This window comes from Cyrtonyx montezumae, unplaced genomic scaffold (assembly GCF_038088225.1).
Source record: "Cyrtonyx montezumae isolate F1298 unplaced genomic scaffold, pur_monq_1.0 scaffold_4, whole genome shotgun sequence".
Taxonomy (NCBI): Eukaryota; Metazoa; Chordata; class Aves; order Galliformes; family Odontophoridae; genus Cyrtonyx; species Cyrtonyx montezumae.
In genome coordinates this window covers 13673643-13692096 of record NW_027072045.1, presented here as the reverse complement: position 1 = coordinate 13692096, position 18454 = coordinate 13673643, and the positions used below count along the sequence as shown (strand labels likewise).

Sequence of the window (18454 nt, the reverse complement as noted above, 5' to 3'; positions counted from 1 at the left end):
CGCGGCCGTCGCGAATCGAAGAGCCGGAGAGCGGCGGGATGCGGACGAGCCGTGCAGAGATTGGTCGGCGTGGAAGCGGGGCGGGCCCGGGGCGGGCCGTGCTGGACGGGGCGGGCGGCGGCGGGCGCGCAGCTGGAATGGGGCGGGAGGGAGCGGGGCGCCTGGTGCAGCTGGCGGGGGGCGCCGGCCGTCGCCATAAAGTGAATGGGCCGGGTGAATGGGCGGCAGTCGGCCGGCGCCCTCTGCCCTCCCCGTGAGCCGCAGGCCGGCGGCGAGGCGCGGCGTGCCGGGGAGTCGCGGGGATTTACTTTCTGACGGCAGCGGAGCGGCCCGGGTAGCGGGGCAGGGGCAGCGGCGACACCCCGTTCGCAGGATTAAGGCCGCCGAGCCGAGCCCGCATCTGGAGCTGCTGTAAGTGCCCCTCCGTCAGACAACTCCCGGGAACGGGGCGGTCCGCTGCTCTCCCCGGGGCGCTCTCGGTGCCCGCCCGGGTGCGCTCGGAGTTGGCGCGGAGCGGGAGCATCCCCGGGGCGCTTCGCTCGGGGCCGCAGTGCCGTGCCCGGGGCGGGAGCCGGGGGACGGCAGGGGAGCGGGGCCGGCCCCTGCCCTGCTCTGCTAGGGGCCGAAGTGCTGCGAGTCCGGCCGTCCCGTTGGGCTGCCCGGGCCCCTCCCGGCAAGCGCTCCCGGAGCCCCTGGCAGTTGCTAAACTTAGGCATTTTCCACTGGGGCGAGCGGGGCTGGGGCTGTTTAAATTAGCCGGGGCTTGCTGTAAATAACGGCGCTGCGGGCTGCGGCTCGGCTGTCTGCAGGGCCCGGGGCAGCGGGACGCGGGGAGACAGCGCCTGGGAAAAACGCAAGCAGCCCGACGGCGTTCGGACAGTTGGATAAATGATATTTATGTAACGGGTTGGCGCCTGTTTACAGCAGAGCCGACCTCCCTGCAGCTCCGGAGAGCGGGCGAGCCGGCCCGTGGCTGCGGGTATCCGCCGGGAGCAGCGGAGCCGGTTTGGTTGAGGGGGAAGGTGCGAGGGAAGCGCCGGACCCCGACGGCGGCTCCATCGGCAGCTGCGGGGAAAGGAGCAGGGACCGGCCAGCGCCGGGAGTCTCCGAGCAGAGCTGGCCGTCGGGCTCCGGACTCTGGCATGGGCTCGTCCACCTTCCCTGCGATGAGCGCGGCCCGGGGAAGCCGTTACCGCCGGGCATAGAGAGCGGAGCGGCGCCCGACGGAGCGCGGCTGTTCTGCGCTCAACGAGAGCGGGCCCGGGGCCGGGGCTCCGTCTTTCTGCACGGGGCGATTCGGGCCCGGCTGGCGACGGCCCTGGGAGCGGCCCCGCGCTGCAGCTGCCGGAGTGGGCTCGGGGGGGTGGCGGGGCCCGGCACGGTGCTGCTGAGCGGGGCACACCTGTCGGCCCCGCGCCCCCGCTGCGGGACAGCTGAGCGGGACGGGACGGGCAGCCCCCCCGGCAGCGTGCTGGGCTCGGCGGGCTGCGGGGGACACTGGTGTGAGCTGGTGGTGCGGGAACTGGAGAGATGAACCCGGCGCTTCCCTGCCGCTCTGTGCACCCGGCCTGCGTCCTGTGGGATGCGGTGTGAATTTGGCTTCGTCCCCGCTGCGGCTTAGGGAGATGCAAAAAAGTGGCAGCTTGGGAAGATGTCTTTCAAGAGCGTCACCCGTGATCCTGTCCTACCGTGCTTTTGGCGATGGCAGTGAGGTCTTCCCCTAGCCCCCTGCACCCTCGGAGGGTCGGACGCTTGTGTAAGCTGCGTGGTGCCTTCCTGCGGGGACAAAGAGCTGTTGCTGGCTCCGGAGGGACTGGCGGGGTACGGAGCTGCTGTCGGGCCCCACTGATAGCTGCAGAAACGGGGAAGGAGGTGGCTTTCGTTATCAGATGATCACAGTGCCCAGTATCAGGCATTGCGTGAGGGTGCAGGGCAGGGACAGTGTTTTCGGGCTGCTGCCAGGGTCGTATGAGAGCCAGCCTCTCTGAAACTCGGCTATATCCCAGTAACTGAAATGTGTCCTGTCCTGGGCACTGCTTTGAAAACCCTGCAGTGTTGTCAAGTGTGTCTGCAAGCCTCGCTTAATATCTGTTGCCTTTCTAAAACGGCTTAATTCTGGCAAATAGTAGATGTGAGAAATGTGGCTTAATCTCAACAAATACATTTGTGCACCTTATGGGGGGGGTCAGCAAAAAAGCAGCATCTTTTCTGTCTGTCAGATGCTACCGAAACCATGAGATTGAGAGGTAAGGCTAGCTCTGGAGACTGCCAAAAAGAAAAAGCCAGAAACCTGATCTGAGAGAGCGCGCCGAAAGGAAGATGAGATGTGCTGGGGACATGAGTTCTGTCTCGTGACCTGGCACATGTGCCCCAGCTCTGGGGACAGGGGAGGTCCTGGGCTGGGAATGAAGTCCCTGTAGGGATGGCTGGTGGCCTCGCGCCATGTGTCCTACAACAGGGCAAGGCTGCAGAGCCAGGAGCAGGAGCTGTGGCACTGCTGCCTGACCGAACACGGGAGGATGTTGTTTGTTTAAGGCCTGGCCATTGAGAGAAGGTCCCCACTTGCTGTGGGGGTGCAAGGGCATCAAACTGTGCCAGCTCTGGGACCTCTGGCTGTGGGCTGGAACATGGTGCTGGGCTGCCCTTGTCTTGCCTTCCATCTGCACTGCCTGGCACTACAGCTGGGGCTGGGGAAAGTCCTCCAGCAGTGTAGGGCTGGGATGCAGGCAGCCAGGGAGAGAGGATTTGTGTGGCTGCACTGTGCCTGCTGTCCTTCCTTTGTGTGCCGACACCCCTGCCCTCCGCCTGGCTCACCTCTGAATATTAATGTCTCTGGCAGATTGGATAATAATGTGACTGGGAATTGAATGAAGCTGGTTATTAGCTCCTGGCTTGCATGGGGTGTTTAAGGCAGCCCTGAGGCTGCTGCAGGAGGCACAGTGGGTCAGGTCGAGCTGTGGCAGGAGCTGGCTCTGCCCTGATTGGGACTGAGAGTGCCACCAGCTCCTTATAGGGTCTTTGGGGACAGACTCAGGTGTGTTCGAACAAGGGGACGTGGCCTGGTGTTACAGAGGAGAAACTGAGCTCTGGCAGCACTGAGCACCCTGCAGCCCTGAGCCAGGAACACCGCATTGCTGCGATGCTCTGCACTATCTCCCAAAGCACAGTTCCACCAGAAAATAGGCACTTACACCCTTTTTACCCATGAACAAGAGCAGGGAAACCAGAATTAAAGTGCAGGAGCTGCTATTAATTTTGTACATCTGATTCTTCAGCATTTCAAGTTATTCAAGAAGGCACTGTCAGTGCTACAGCTCCTCATGATTTTAGCTGGAGCAGACCTGCGTTTGTCCAATTAACCCCTCAGAAATTACCATCCGAGCTACTGTGAATGAGCCACCTGTTTGCAAAGCCAATCCAACAACTTCCCCCATCCCAGGAGCTGACAGCCTCAGACCTGTTAGTGTCTCTAGGATGGGGCATGCAGCCTGCTGCTTCTCACAGCCCTCCTGCTGCAGCCCCCTTTATTTAAATAAATGCCATTATTTGCTACTAGCAGAGCCTCGGGTATGGCTGGGCTGGAGGGCTCAGCTCCAGCAGTGCTGCCTGCAGACAGCACAAAGACGAACCAAAAGCACCACTGGTGAGGCTGGGAATCCTCAGCCCCTTCTCCTGGTGCCGTTTCTGCAAAGCCAGTTTTTAGGAGATGCTGACAATAACTGTCCAGAGAGATGCATGAGAGTTCAGCCATAAATCACACTGACCTGTCTGTGTGTGGACATTTATATTTACTTGTCTTTCAGAAAGACAAATAAACAGAAAATGCCTCCCAAATAAACCAGCTCCCCACTTGGATTTGAACACACTTTAAAAGAAATCCCTTTTGTTTTAGCCATTTTTATTTCCTGTTTGTTTCTGAGCTTAGACTTGACAATGAAAACCACATGAAATTCCCTTTTTGTTCCATCGGTTTTATTTTTGGTGCCGCAATATCCAAAACTTCCAGTTCTGCAGGATTTTTTGTTTGTTTGTTTGTGTTTGTAGATACACAATTATTGCAAGGTTATTTTTTTTTTAAGCAAATGCATTTTTTTTTCCCTCAAAATACAAGTCAGGCTGTCTCGAGGACGGGATGTACCAGGGTGCTTAAAGAAAGAAATACTCGCAGACGTGAGTGATATTCGTTGAGCTGGAAGCACCGTGCTAGTGCAGCTCCGTACCTACCTAACCAGGGAGCAATCCCGCATGCCAAGCGAGGAGCAGCTCATGACCGCGTATCCCGTTAGAAGCGTTTCACAGCATCGTTGTGGCAGCGGGCGCTGGAGCTCAGCCGCGGCGGGGCTGTGGCTGTGGCTGTGCAGTGCTCAGCGCGTGTACCCGATGCGGGCTGCCGGCCGATCTCGGGGTGCCGAGGTGTCCCTGCAACGTGGGGCTGCGACCCAAGCCGCTCGCAGAGCGCCCGCCTCCCCCTAACCCGGCCCTTTGCACTGCTTTGATGGGATTGCCCGCGGGCTGGGCTGAATGAGTAATGACGGATCTGCTGCTTTCTTCCTTACCCACCCAAATGCCTACCTCCCAGGGCTCTGTGTGGGATGCTGCACAAAACAGATGGAAAAAACTAAGGATTAAAAGAAAAGAAAAAGAAAAGCCCCGACTTTGCACACAGTCCCCAGACAGCGTGGTGCATCTCAGGACCCTAACATTCAGAACCGGGTTTTGCTGCTTCCCTTGTCTCTGTGCCCTCCAGATTCACGGGCACAGAGCAGTTCACTGCGGAGCCCGATCCTGCAAGCACAGCCGCTTGCACAAGGCTGTGGGGTTGGGGCCGGCCGTGTTTGCAGTGGGGAGGGCTGATTTCCCCCTTGCTCCCCTCTGCACGATGTCTGGGTAAACAGGCTGACCTTCAGGGCATGGTGCAAGGGCCATAAAAGGGGGAGGTGGTGGCGGCGGGTGCTCCAGCAGCTGCCCCGTGCCTCCCCAAACGGGGCCGGCAGCTCTGCACATCCTTTCCACGCTTCCCCAGGATGCTGCGCCCTAAGCTCACTGCTTGCTGCATTCAGACAGTGGTGGGGCCAGGCAATGGGATGTGCATCCCTCGCAGCCCTTCAGGCTCTGCCACCTCCCCACCGCCAGCCCCTGCTCTGCACGGCTGTCCTACCACAGCAACCCAGCTGCAGCCCCCAACAAAGATTCTCTCTAGCTACCGTTCTAGCCAAGTTTTGTTTATGGCCAAGTCAAACTTCTGCGGGCAGGATTTATGGCAGGAGCATTGACTGACAGCTTCACAGCACACCAAGGTCGGACCCGCACACGAGGTGCGGCAAGCTGGCGACATAGCCAGGCCTCCCGACCTTCAGCCTGCTTGATTAGGGGCTTTCTTCAGCTTGTTTACTAATTGTGAGAGCCACTGACATCCCCAGTAGCGGCTGAGTCATCTGATGCCCTCCATCTGCATACAAAGCTCCGAGGCAGTGGGAACCGCATTGCTCTGGTTGTCTCCCGGCCCACCCTCCCTCGATGAGCCAACTTTACAGCCGCACAGATACCCAAAGGCACCAGGCCACCTCCCCTTAATTGCTGCAGCACTCACACCTGCACACACACTGAGCAGCGGGTGTGTGGGCATGGGTGTGTAGGCACGCTGCCACCAGGCTTTGTCACAACAGCTGTGCTGCTCCTGCACAGATGTGTACAGATGTGCTGTGTGCACAGAGACCTGAGAGCAGGGTCCCCTCCCTGCTCTGTATTGGCTGCAAGATGCTCGCTGCCAAATTTCTCCCCTAAATCAGCCTCTTTCTGCCCTGACCAGAGCAATCCATTTCTCTGCACCCACCGAACATGCACAGCTCCCAGCACTGCTGTGCTCCGAAGCTTGACATTGCTAGCAACTTTGTGCAACTGCAATTCGTTATGGCAAAATGGAGCCTCTGCTGATTTATTTTGTTCCAGATGCCTAACAAACAAACTGAGCTGTAACAAAGTGCAGCTTTATTAACGTAACCGCAGAGCCTGTCAGAGGAACAAGCACAGCCTCGGCTGATGGAGCCAAGGTGCTGTGCCCAGGAGGGCAGCAGGACACAGCCAGCCCTGTGCTACGGTTCCTGCAAGAGTGCAAGAAGCACAGAAGAACCAGCTTCATAAGAAGTCGGGCAGAGCTTCCCCTGTGTGCTGTGACTGGTATCTCCAGCCCGCAGGTGCCATTTCAGAAATGCTCAGGTAGACTAAGGGCAGCTCTGCCGGGGTGCCTGGCCATGCTGCTTTGGCACGAGCTGAGTGAAGGCACTGCCTGTTTCCCTGGGCCTCCCCGGGGCTGCCACAGGCTGGGGCCAAGGGTGGGAATACCAGGGAAAACATCTCCACCACATGGCTCACTGTTACCCTGCTACCCTACTACGCCACAGTGCAGCCAAGCAGGACACATCCTGTATCTGTTGTCACTCCTTGGGATGCTCCCTCTTTGACAGTCCTGCATGAGACCGATGCGTTATTAACACTCTACTGCCCAGAACAGGCGTTTGCTGTTTTCCTCTGCTACAGCTGGGGGCTCACCCTTGCCTTGTGGGCTGACCCCAGCCCTGCAGGGCACGTTAGGCGAGGCCGTGCATTTCCCTAGCACCTCTTATCTGATGATCTGGAAACACATAAAGGAATTTCGCTTCACTGCTACTCATAGTTCTAACAGGCTTTTTAACATCGTTTCTGCAATGAGGAATGGCATCCCAGAGCAAACAAGCAACGTTACCTACATCACACACAGTGTCAGCAGCAGCACATCTCTCCATCCTCACCCCACCCCAGTCTGAGTTATCAGAAACTTCTCTGGTAATGGAGAGAGAGGATGGGTATGGAGCAGCAGCCCTCACAGCCAGCCCACGTGGGACGCACGGCAGCATAGCATGCATTGCCCACAGTGCTCTTGTGGCTCAAATAACAAGCTCCAAGCAATGAGACAACTAGAACCTCAGGGAGACCTGGCAAATCCTGCTGATGAAATAGAGAAAAAAATATTTCAGGCTTCAATGAAGCACACGCTGCTATGAATATACCCTGCACCGAAGTTCAGGGGCTAGCACTGCACTGCAAGGACTAAATGGAGAAACTGACTTCATAATAAGCAGTGACTCAGCCCTCACCAGGAGCGATCCATCGGTGAGCACAGCACACCTAGAAGCACTCCTCAGGCAGCCCCGGCCAGGAGGCAGGCAGGAAGGCTGCTCCCCTGCCTGTAACAGGGCTGTGCTCTGGGTAACTGGCTTGCTGCTGCTGTTTATCTTCCAGTGATTAACGGTCTTGCCTGGTTCCTGCTGCAATTCCATTAAGATTAGAGGCTTAAAGTTACACGGAGAGGTTTAACGACTGATGACCCTGGTCTCCCTGTGACTGTATTCCTTTGATCTCGAGAGTCTTGTCTCACATCCCACCCTTGCTCTCCTGCTGCAGGAAGGAGCCCTCACAGGCAGCACATTAGCCCTCAGCTCAGTGCATGATTCCTTTGCCAAGTGTTCTGTGGCCCTGGTGACCGTAACCAGCAGCACTAGTGTGGCACTGTCCCTGCACTAGTACACGGGTTGGAAGGGGACAGGGCAGCCCCAGCATCTTTCCCTCTGACGTGGGGCTGCCCCACCACAGCTCAGCCTTCCTGGGACCCAAGTACAGGGAGACAGTTCAATTTCCTGACAATGTGTTAAGTAACCAACAGGTGGAGGGGCATGCTGGCAGCCCTTGGGACCCCAGGCAGCAGGCCCCTGCTGGAGCTGTACACCCTGACAGGCAGCATCTCCCACAGACAGACCTGCTGAGGCCTTAGCTCTGCAGGCACATGTGAGGACATGGGTAAAGCACTCCTGTCAGTACCAGGACCTCTTGCCACGGGCAGCACCCAAGACATCACTATAATAGCTTTGCTTGGCTTGCAGTCAGCCTTGATGGCTCCTTCACAGTCCTCCTCCATAAAAAAGAACCAACAACAAAAAAGAAACAAGTGGAGGAATCTCTGCTCCTGGGTGATGGAGCCACTTGTAACTGCGATCCAGGAGGGGAGGTGACAAAGACCCCAGTTGATCCTTCAAGCTAAAGACCCCAGCATGCCAGCAGCACTGCCCCTTGTCCTGCTGCTGCTGCCTCCTGCCAGCAGAGAGGATGTGCTGGCTGGCAGCTCAAAGGAAATGCCTATTGGTATGGACTAGGAACCCGTACCTCAGAAGCAAAGATGTACAGAGGTGGAAGGAGCTACAGAACAGGCTGGGGTCATGAGTTATTTTGCAAAACTGAAAGCACTGAGCAAACCTGGCTTCATGGTACAAGTACAAAAGGCACCCCTAACAGAATGGTTCAGAAAGTGAGAGAGATGAAGGCGCAGATGGAGTCAATAAATCTGATGCTATCCAAAGACTCTTTTGAGGTGCCAATTTCAGCAGCTCCCTGAGAGCAGACAAACAGTTTGATAGAAATGCCAGAAAGGTTTAGCATTGACTTTCTTAATGTCTCTGCCTACAGTGAGATCTAGCCAGTGGGGAAGAAAGCTCCTTTAATTAAATCCAAAAGAGCTGTATAATCTAGAGTAATACCTACAGCCTTTGTGCTGGCAGATGTGCTGGCCTGGGTGAACACGGGTGTGGAGCTCTGTCCGTGGCATCCCTCCCCTAATCCTCCATGGCCATGCTAAGCAGATCCCATTTCCTTCTGTTTGCTGTACCCACAGCAAGATGAGAGGGCCCTGCTTGATGCCACCATGTAGGGTGGGTGCAGTGAGTATGCAATCACGCACATTCAAAGTTGCCTCTGTGAAACTCTTCTAGTTTTAAGTTCAATTCAAAGAGCAAATTTTCTTGTCAGAAGCACTAGTTTTAACCTGAGTGTGGGCCATGCATTAGAGCCAGTGTTAGCCTGATTCCACAGCACATCCCTGCAGCAGGCCACTTGGCACACTGTGCCTAGTCCTAAATACCAGGGCTGGCTTACCCCAGGCATGGTGTCTCATTGTCATTTACACCTCCACACAACCAACTGGGAGATGCTCCTCTCCCGGCTTCAGTTTGCACTGATAAACCTATGCAAGATGAGCACAAGACTCCAGGCACACAGGACCCCACGTGGAGGATGCTGTCCTGTACACAGAGTGAGGCAGGAGGCTGAATTCCTCCTTAAATCTGGTCCAGTGCGAAGTCAAGCCCTCGAAGAGAGGAAATTGTGCTTGACAGATGCAATCATATGCAAATGGCTGTAGAAGAGGGGAAATTATCATCTACAAACATTGGGCAGAAATTCCATCTGCCGCCACCTCAAGAAGGGCTCTTAATAAATTCTGAGACAGCAAAGTGACACACATCTTAATCAAGACTTAATCCAGGGAATTAATTCACTGCGCGTTTCTGCATAATTCCAAGAGCAATGCTAAAAGCCATGGCAATATCAGCAGCAGATGGACTCCCCCTACTCTCTGCAAAGGTATTAAAGAAAACACAGCCCCATCACATCACGCCATGTGCGTACTCAGGGCAGAAAGCAACAGGGTTGTGTGTACGTGGTCTGCAGTCACCAAAGGCTGGGGGAAGTGGTGAGCATGGAGCCACAGCTCCACAAACCAGGATGAAATGCCTGCAGGATGCAGAGCTCTGGGAAGCCGGCACTGGGTCCCCATTGAGATGCTACTCTCAGGGCACACTGTGGCCAGCACTAAGGTTCAGGAGAGGTGGGACAGGGGAACTGCAGGGAGCGAGGGGAAACACTGATGGTTTTGCTGCCACAGCTCATAGCAGACACCAGCAGGGTGAGCACCAGCTTCCAGCCCTGCCACAGCCTGAGAGCACTCTGCAGGTACAATCTCGCTGAGGCCCCAGCAGCAGCCCTGATCAAAGTGACAGGAGGCTTTAGACAGCTCTGAAAATACATTCTTAGTCACTGTCATCCAGATCCAAAGGAGGTACGACAGCTCTGTTATTAATCTCTTGTTTACATGTTTGAGCGCTCACACAGCCCAGCCAAAATGCCATCTTCACTCAGTTTGGTCCTGGCGCACGTGGGCTCGAGGGGCTGCAGAGCCATCCAACAGCCATTCAGTCTCCACAGCCACTCATGGCCTCATTTGAGAATCATGAGCACCTGGTCCCAGCAGCATGCACCTGCAGCCATGCTGTCTCAACAGCTGTGACACATCAGCCTGAGGAGTTGCTGCAGAGCCAGGGACTGCAGAGGTGTCAGGAAATGCAGGCCCTGCACCCAGCTGCCCTTCTCCAGGCCCTCAGGAACCATCAAACCAACACATCCATTGGTGACCATCATGCCACATGTAGCAGCATCATGAGCTGGAACCTGGACTCCAGGGGTTACATGGGACCAGCTCACTTGCCCACATGGTGAGGCTGCTAGGACCTTACGCATCCTGCCAGTACATTACCACAGACAGCAACTCATGGGCAGCATCGGCCTGGAGAGCCCAGAGAACAGGGTCAAATTACTGACCCTGAGACAAAGAATGATGGAAAAGGGCAGTCGAGAAGCCACAGCAGTGGGAGCTGGGGGCAGCTTCCAGCTGGGATACTGTCAGGACAGCCCGCAGACACAGACAGCACTGGGGAGCCCTTGGCTGAGAGGAGTCAGTGCTTGTCCCCAGGCACCCAAGGGCATGTAATGTGACTCCCATGTTAATTCAGGCTCCCAAGGTCCTCACTTACCCAAAAGGATTCCACCTGCAGTGACAGAGCTTGTGGCAGCCTCTGTGCAGCTCAGCATGCCTTCCTCCTGGTGCCACGCAGTTTTCTGCATGTGCACGTCTGTCCGTCTGTGCCTGTGGTTTCAGGAGTACCTCGGGGCCTTGGCTGCTGTTTGTGCTGAGCAGCTTGTTGGGAAGTGAGGAAGGGCCCAAGGAAGCTGCAGAGGGAGGCTGGGAGAGCGGGATGTCTGAGGAAGGCGCTAACAGCCCTTGGCTGGCCCAGGACCACTTCCTCAGATCTCCGTTACACAGCATGCTCTGATGTTGCTATTTCAGTCTGAATGTCACCTATAAATTGGAGGCTCTTTCTCTGAAGGCTGCAAATAGAAGTGTCACTAGATGATCTTTGATTTATAGGGGAGCTCAGCAGAAGGCCTGGCATCTCCGTTTTCCAGCTAGGAACCCCAGAGGGAGGTCCAAGGATCACGCAGGGATCCTCGGCTTTCCCTTGGTCTCTCCTCAGGGTTGGCCAGTCCCCTTGCATAGGGACAGGAAGAAGTCACAGGTCCATCTCCCTAACCACTCTGTGCCTCTCTTTCAGGATCCTCCTCCACCACCACCCATTTCTGCCCCATGGATTTCAACCTGCTGGCAGATGCGGAGGCTCGCAGCCCAGCTCTGTCCCTCTCAGATTCTGGCACCCCCCAGCATGAGCACAGCTGCAAGGGACAGGACCACAGTGGTGAGTACAAGGCCCCACACTCCTAGTGGGCAACATCCAAGCTGCAGGGCAGAAAGAGAGCAGGGGGAGATGTGGGATGAGCATCACTGTGCAACAGGAGCTGCCTAAGTATTAAGGTAGAAGTCTTCCATGCTTTGGGTTAACCTCAAGCTGAACTTGTCAGCTGCAGCCAAAGGGAGACAATACAAAGCTCCCTGTACAAGGGGAGCTGAGGGCTGGGGACAGCCTGCTGCTCCCTGTGTAAAGCCTCTAGCTCACTCACATGCAGAAGCTAATCAACATAATGATGCAGATCAAAATTCCCTGGAGCAAGCATCACGGAGGGTGCAGCACCAGAATAACTATGGTCAGAGAATCCAGCCACTGAATTCCCTGCTGCACACGTACCTTAGTTGGGCACATCCCCAAGCTTGGTGACTCCTCATCAGCTGCTGGGACATGCAACATGTCTCCACTAAAGTGGCTTCCCAGTTGAGCAGACTTTTTTTCCATTAGGCATGAGCAGCTAATTCCAGCTATGACTGCAGGAGTTTCATTGAGGGGGCGATGTGCACAGGATGTATACCACAGCCTATTTTAGGTCAGCAATAAATGCCGGGTGCCTGACTACGTCACTCTTCACTGTATTAAACACAGGCTGGAAATAAAGCATCTGAGGGAGGTGGCTATGTGCTGGCATTACCCGTGAACGGGGGCTGCTGCCTCCTGCACTCTCATCAGGCAGCCCTACTTACCCTGGGCTACGCTTCCTTTGTCTGCAGAGCAAGGGATGGTGGGGAACGGGGTGGAAACCTGGTCTGTCTTAGCTCTCCAAGGTCCTCATCATCTTCTGATGGTGCTGAGTGTCTGCAACAGCCCATCCTGACAGATATCATCAGGCAGGAGAGCAAGGGAGAGACGTATTCCATAGCCAGCTCCTCAGTAGGGACCCAGGGCAGCCCAAAGGGACCTTCCTTTGCATGTGGTCCCCACTGCAGCACTCAATCTGTGCTCTTTACAGTACACTTTTCTCTGCCTGGAGAAGCAGCAGAAACAAAGACAACAGTCCCCAAAAGCAATGCTCAGGAAGAGCCAAAGGCAGCAGGTGCAGAAACAGAAAGGACTCTAAGAGGGAGGCATAGTTGCAGAGGTTTTTCCAGACTATGAGGCAGGTTTGCTACAGCTGCCCAGGCTTCACAAGATTCAGAAAAAACTCAGCCTCAGAAGGCACGGGGGGATGAATACAAGGTGCTCGCTTAGCTCTTCCACAAGGATGCAGCCCATTAGCCAGTGGTTTTACTCTGTTATCATTCCCTGTGGTTGTGATTCTTCCCTGTGGGAAGAAGGGCAGCACTCAGCAGGAACTCCTGTTTTGGGCACAGCTCCTGTTTGGCAGCAGCTTCTTTGGAAACCCACAGATAAGGGCTCCTGTGGGAACATATCCCAGGCATGCATCAGGCTTTTAATTAACCCAGACTTAGCGGATGAGCAAACAAACCAAACGTTGTCCCTTCATCTGTACTGAGCTATTCCCAATAACTAGCTCAAACATGGTGTGATCACTGCCTTTTTAATATGTTCTGGAGACGAGCAATGCAGGAGTCTCCCTCTTCCAACACTGGCTTAGAGCACTGAGCTACAGAAATCAAACTTCTCCCTTTAGCAATAATTGCTATTCAAAATAAAAATAAAATACCAAGAACTTCCCACATGAGGACGCACATGGTAGTGAGGAAAGCACCACAATACAGCCAATCCCTACAGATCCACTTCTCAGTCTGTGCCTTCTTCTGTTTCAAGAGTGCACTTCAATAGTCCTCATTCTGGTCCAGCCCAGATGGAGACCCTTCCGCACCCTGCCGGTGGGAACAGGAGATCATGCCTTCCCAGCCAACTTGCATTACAACGTACCTGAAGTTCCTGAATACCCAACATAAGCATGTAACATGCCATAGACCTGCAGGCAGAGAGCATACAGGAACTCTGCATTGCTTCAGACTTTACAACACGTGCCGTCCCCAATGAGGGGTGGGTGCCTCTCTGAGGCATGCACTCTGGGACCCCTGCCGCTCCTTTGGAGGAAGGCAGGCACAGGGAAGCAGGGCTTTCCCAGAAACAACAGGAGAGGTTTCTGAGGTAACAGACCGCACAGTCAGCTGCTTTTCAGACTCCCCTTTTAGGGTCTCTCTCTTCCATTTGTTTTCTGTGGGATTTATTTTTGAAAGGCACAAGCAAAGGAGCTGAAGATACCTTTCTTCTTACCTGGGTGTATTCCAGACTCCTGTTTCTTTGCCCTTCTGCATTTTCAGAGGCTGTACAGGACAGCTGCCATGTTAGGATTTTTTTTCCTGGTCCTTAAAGCCTCTTAAGCCAGCTTCCACTTAAAACAAAAACAACCCACAACCAAACAAAAAAAAAAAAATAATCCTTCTCATCTGAAACCCAATGGAGCAGTGCCAGGATTTTTAAAAAGATTCTTCTCCCAAACACAATAGTTCTGCCTTTGTTTGCAATAATCTCAATTTGGTTTTGCTGATATTTCCAACTAGAAAAAAGCACTTCCCTTCCCTGCTGAAAACACAGTTTTCAGTTGGAAGTATCTCACTCTGCTTCTTGATCAGAACAAAGTGGTGGTGAACATCAGTAGCGACTCATTTTCCCTGGAAGAGTTCTCTTTTATGGCAACTTGTCTTGGCTCCTGGCAGAACTTTTTTTTTTTTTTTAGGACACCAGCTGCAGTTTTCCTCCACTCACTGTCCTCCATTCACTGCTGAGAGGCTCAGATGTGACATCTGAAAATGGAGAACATTTGCTTGCAGGGTGAAGGCTGTGGGGCAGGGAAGCACTAGGCATGACCAAGCTGCTCACCTCCATCCCAGCTTAGCACAGGCAGGCACGCCAAGCTCTGCACTTGGTGACAGCAAAGGCTGAGCTGCACTTTGAGGTTACGCATCCCCACAGAGACCAATAGTTTCAGGGCATTCACCAGAGGGGCAGCAGAACAAAGACTTAGTTGCTTGGATAGGGAACTCCAAGTGGGAAGACTAGGGGGTGATAGGACAGAAGATACTGGAATAATATAAGAGAAGATCTAAACGGGGCCTTTTCCTACTTTTTAAAATTAAAAATAAGCATTCCTAAGTAAGAAAACACAAGGAGGGACAGGGGGAAGGGAAAAGAAAAGTCTGTTCCCCAGGTTTAGTTAATTTAAGAGCCTCAACTTGCCATCACTGGCAGTCTGCCTTTCCCCAACCACTTCTCTGCAAAAATGCTATTTGATCTTTAGTTGCATTATGAATGACAATTTCTTTTCGATTTTTTTCTAAAGGGAGCCTAAGGCAGAAAGATTTCAGCACAGTAGGAAATAGCTGGCCTGGGAAAGTTCTGCCACTGCCACCCACCGCCAGGGTGACAGAGGAAACCCAAGGGCAGCCTGGGTGGCTGTGCCCATCCAGGCAGTAGTCATATGATAGCAGGCTGTGGGGAGCTCCCTGAACAAAGCCAAGCCCATTAACCTGTCTTTGTTTTGCATACAGATACTGAAAAGTCCCAACAAAACCAGACTGATGACTCCAACCCCGAGGATGGCTCGCTCAAGAAGAAGCAGCGGAGGCAGAGGACTCACTTCACCAGCCAGCAGCTCCAGGAGCTGGAAGCCACGTTCCAGAGGAACCGCTACCCTGACATGAGCACCAGGGAGGAGATTGCAGTCTGGACCAACCTGACAGAGGCACGAGTGCGGGTAGGACTGTGGCCCTATGCACACACCCAATGGGCAGGAAAACAGCTGTGATGCAAGACACCAAGCTGTCCTCAAATAAGGGGGACTGGAACATTTCCCCACCTTGAAAGAACCTCGCCAATAACTTCAACTGAGGTCTGACATACCCACATTGACCCACTGGCTGCACCTTCCTCCCTGAGCACAAGCTTGCAGCAGTAGGGGATATCCAGAGCCCAGACTGCTCCACTGATCCTCCCCAGCCAGCTGCCCCAGCCCACCAGACCCATCCCTAGTGGTGCCATCATCCCCAGCCTTGCCAGAAGGCACCCTCTGGGGCTCTTCAGTCACTGTGCTGTCACAGGCACAGCATGGCAGAGCTCCAGCTGGAATGAGAGCTTCTCTCTGCTGCTAGAATTATGAGTTAGCAGCACCATGAATAGCCTTCCAGCAGCTTCCATGCTCTAGGAAGTTATAGTGTTGGAGGGACTCGAACAATAACAGATTTTCCTGCTAGAAGAGAGAATTCTAGCATTCATCTCAGCATCAGCTAGGGGCAAAGCAAGAGAGGTTGTTTCTTCAACTGAGCAGGCTCTAGCTGAACCCCTGAACACTTTACTCCCAACCACTGTTCCTCAGCTGTGCACACTTGGAAATATAGCCACAGCTTTACCCCCTTTTCCTTCCTAAAAAGGGCATTTCCTTGTTAAGCACAGTGGGTCAGGCAGTACACAGAAGGCCGGCAGTAGAAGATGTCTGTTAGCCTATATCCAGACAAATACGCAGGCTTCTGCCCTCAGGGGCAAGCCAGAACCAAACCTGGTCAGTCCTTGATCTCCTCCACCAGTTAATGCCAAACAAACACAGTGCAGCTGCAGTGCCCAGGGTCCACAAGACAAAGGTACAGCAGAGACAAGAAAGGTTTCCTGAGGCAGTTTCTAAACACGCCGCCTGTGCAGGACCAGCACTATTGTCTGACATCAGCATCCACACAGATATGTAGGACCTGCAATAAGTCATGGGCACCACTTTCAGGTGGTCTCAAACACCTAGTGTCATTCTGTGCACTCTAGCCATCTTGCTTGGGTTTTGATTTAGGTGGTAACTCCCCAGGATATGATCCTACACTTCAGACACCTCACTGCAGCACCTTTCTGATGCCCAGCCTCCCTTGGAACAGACCCAACCCTTTACCCACTCTTGTGCTGGGTAAACAGGCCAAGGGACAGCCCAGAGTGACTCTCCACCTGTCTCTTCTCTTACAGGTGTGGTTCAAAAACCGCAGGGCTAAGTGGAGAAAACGGGAGAGGAACCAGCAGGCTGAGCTCTGCAAGAACAGCTTTGGAGCCCAGTTCAATGGACTGATGCAGCCCTATGATGACATGTATTCTAGCTATTCCTACAACAACTGGGCCACCAAAGGGCTCGCCACCAGCCCGCTCTCAGCCAAGAGCTTCCCATTCTTCAACTCCATGAACGTCAGCCCCCTCTCCTCCCAGCCCATGTTCTCCCCACCCAGCTCCATCGCCTCAATGACCATGCCTTCGTCCATGGTTCCCTCTGCAGTGACTGGCGTCCCTGCCTCCAGCCTCAACAACCTGGGAAACATCAACAACCTGAACAGCCCGACCCTCAACTCCGCTGTCTCATCCAGTGCCTGTCCTTATGCCTCCACAGCCAGCCCCTACATGTACAGGGACACATGCAACTCCAGCCTGGCGAGCCTGAGGCTGAAGGCCAAACAGCATGCCAACTTCACCTACCCAGCGGTGCAGACAGCAGCTTCCAACCTGAGCCCTTGCCAGTACGCCGTGGACAGGCCTGTATGAAGTGCTGCTCTCTGCTCACTGGGGACTTGACCTTAGCCTGACACGAGGAGACCTTTAGCCCTACAACAGCGTACATCCTGCAGAATGAGAATGGAAGCAAGAGAGAGCAAAAGAGCATGACAGAGCGAGAGCGTGCAGCAAGCAGGCAGATGGACCTCTATGAAGATTTGTCTAACTATCGTATGGTGAATTTTGACTGTCCTTCCCCTCCCCAAACCCCTCCCTTCCTGGCCACTAAACACTTACACCCCCACCCCTGTTGGTAAAGAAACCAAAACAGACTGCTGGAAGCACTATGGGGAAGCAGAAGCCCTGGCAAGCAGCGTGCCCAGCCCGTGGGAAACTGAACTCAGCGTATTTTGGCCTGTCCCTCTAAACCCCCCTCCCCAAAACAGCCGAGTGCCACCACATTAGGATGCAGCGATGGGATGACATGAGGCTGCACTCTGGTGCTTGGCCAACCCCTTCCTTCTCCCCCCCCACACACAAGGGTTGGTGCAGAACATCTTGCCCACCTACTTACCAGGCAGCCAGTCATTGTCTTGGCTGATTGACATCCCATGAGAATGTATCTATAGACATGGCCTTTCAGACTTGAAGCCTTTAGGAACTGAGAGTTGTAAGGAAATAAAATGTGTGTGCATATATACCTATATATTTACATACACACATGTAGACCTGTACATTAAAATGCACCTTTTTGTTTTGTACAGGAAGTAACCTGTGAAGTAGAATTTAAAAACAAAAATCCCATAAAGCAAGCATGTCCACCGAGGTAGTGTGCGGCCTGCCGTGCTACATAGCTCCACTCATTTCCAGTCAGACAGGAATACCTTTGCCAGTATACATCCAAAGCATCCCCTTCTGCAACAATCAACTCCCCCTTGCACATCTCCATACCTTCCTCAAATCCCATTTCAAAACAAGGAAATAAAAGTTGGCACAGTCCCTCTAAAGCTCCTGCCTGCCTGGTTATTGAGAACATGACCTTGTGCCTAAAAATTCAAAAAGCAAGCAACAACACTGAGTCCAAATCTCGAGAAGGTGCCAGCTGAGCACTCTGTGCTGAGGTTTCCCCATCACGCTGCATGGGACCAGCCTCTGAGTCCCTGCAGCACTCCTGCCTCCAAACAGCACCTCCAGGAACTGCACTCCTGAAAGGTGCATATACAGCAGGACCTGTGGCTTTTGCCTACACAGAGAGACAAAGCGGAGTTCTCCAAGGACTCAAGAAACTTACATAAGCAGTGGGTAGTGGGACATCCTCACTCAGTGCAGCCCCTTTTAAATGGGATGCATACTTCAGGGGCAAGCACAACCCTGGTACATCAGCAAGACAAACCATCCTGGGTGGGTTAGTTGGACAGTCAAAACCAGGACAAACCAGGCTTCTGCAACACTGCCAGCACACACCAAAGAAGCAAACTCTGCTAGGAAGGGATCCTTGCTAAGAGACAAAGAGCATAGTCCCTTTTGTACAACATATAAACCACTGCACCTTTACCATAGCCTGCTCCACAAAGAGTGGCTGC

At 53.9% G+C, this 18454-nt stretch overlaps 1 protein-coding gene across 2 annotated transcripts; it reads left to right on the top strand.

Annotated features, from left to right (window-relative positions):
• Window positions 1-171: 171 nt before the first annotated feature.
• On the top strand, window positions 172-17167 carry PITX3 (paired like homeodomain 3). 2 transcript variants are annotated; one of them, XM_065746328.1, is made up of 4 exons: window positions 172-411; window positions 11253-11393; window positions 14909-15102; window positions 16359-17167. In XM_065746328.1, exons 2-4 carry the CDS (start codon window positions 11285-11287, stop codon window positions 16920-16922), a joined length of 867 nt encoding a protein of 288 aa, XP_065602400.1. In that variant the 5' UTR covers window positions 172-411; window positions 11253-11284; the 3' UTR covers window positions 16923-17167. The 2 variants fall into 2 exon arrangements, with proteins under 2 accessions (XP_065602400.1, XP_065602399.1); XM_065746327.1 differs by having other exon boundaries at window positions 14909-15114.
• Window positions 17168-18454: the final 1287 nt, after the last annotated feature.

Bases quoted from the DNA above. Each gene is read 5' to 3' on its own strand.
- PITX3 (XM_065746327.1), top strand. From the start codon at position 11,285: ATGGATTTCAACCTGCTGGCAGATGCGGAGGCTCGCAGCCCAGCTCTG. The intron at 11,394-14,908 runs GTGAGTACAAGG...TTTTGCATACAG, and splicing joins CAAGGGACAGGACCACAGTG to ATACTGAAAAGTCCCAACAA. The intron at 15,115-16,358 runs GTAGGACTGTGG...CTTCTCTTACAG, and splicing joins TGACAGAGGCACGAGTGCGG to GTGTGGTTCAAAAACCGCAG.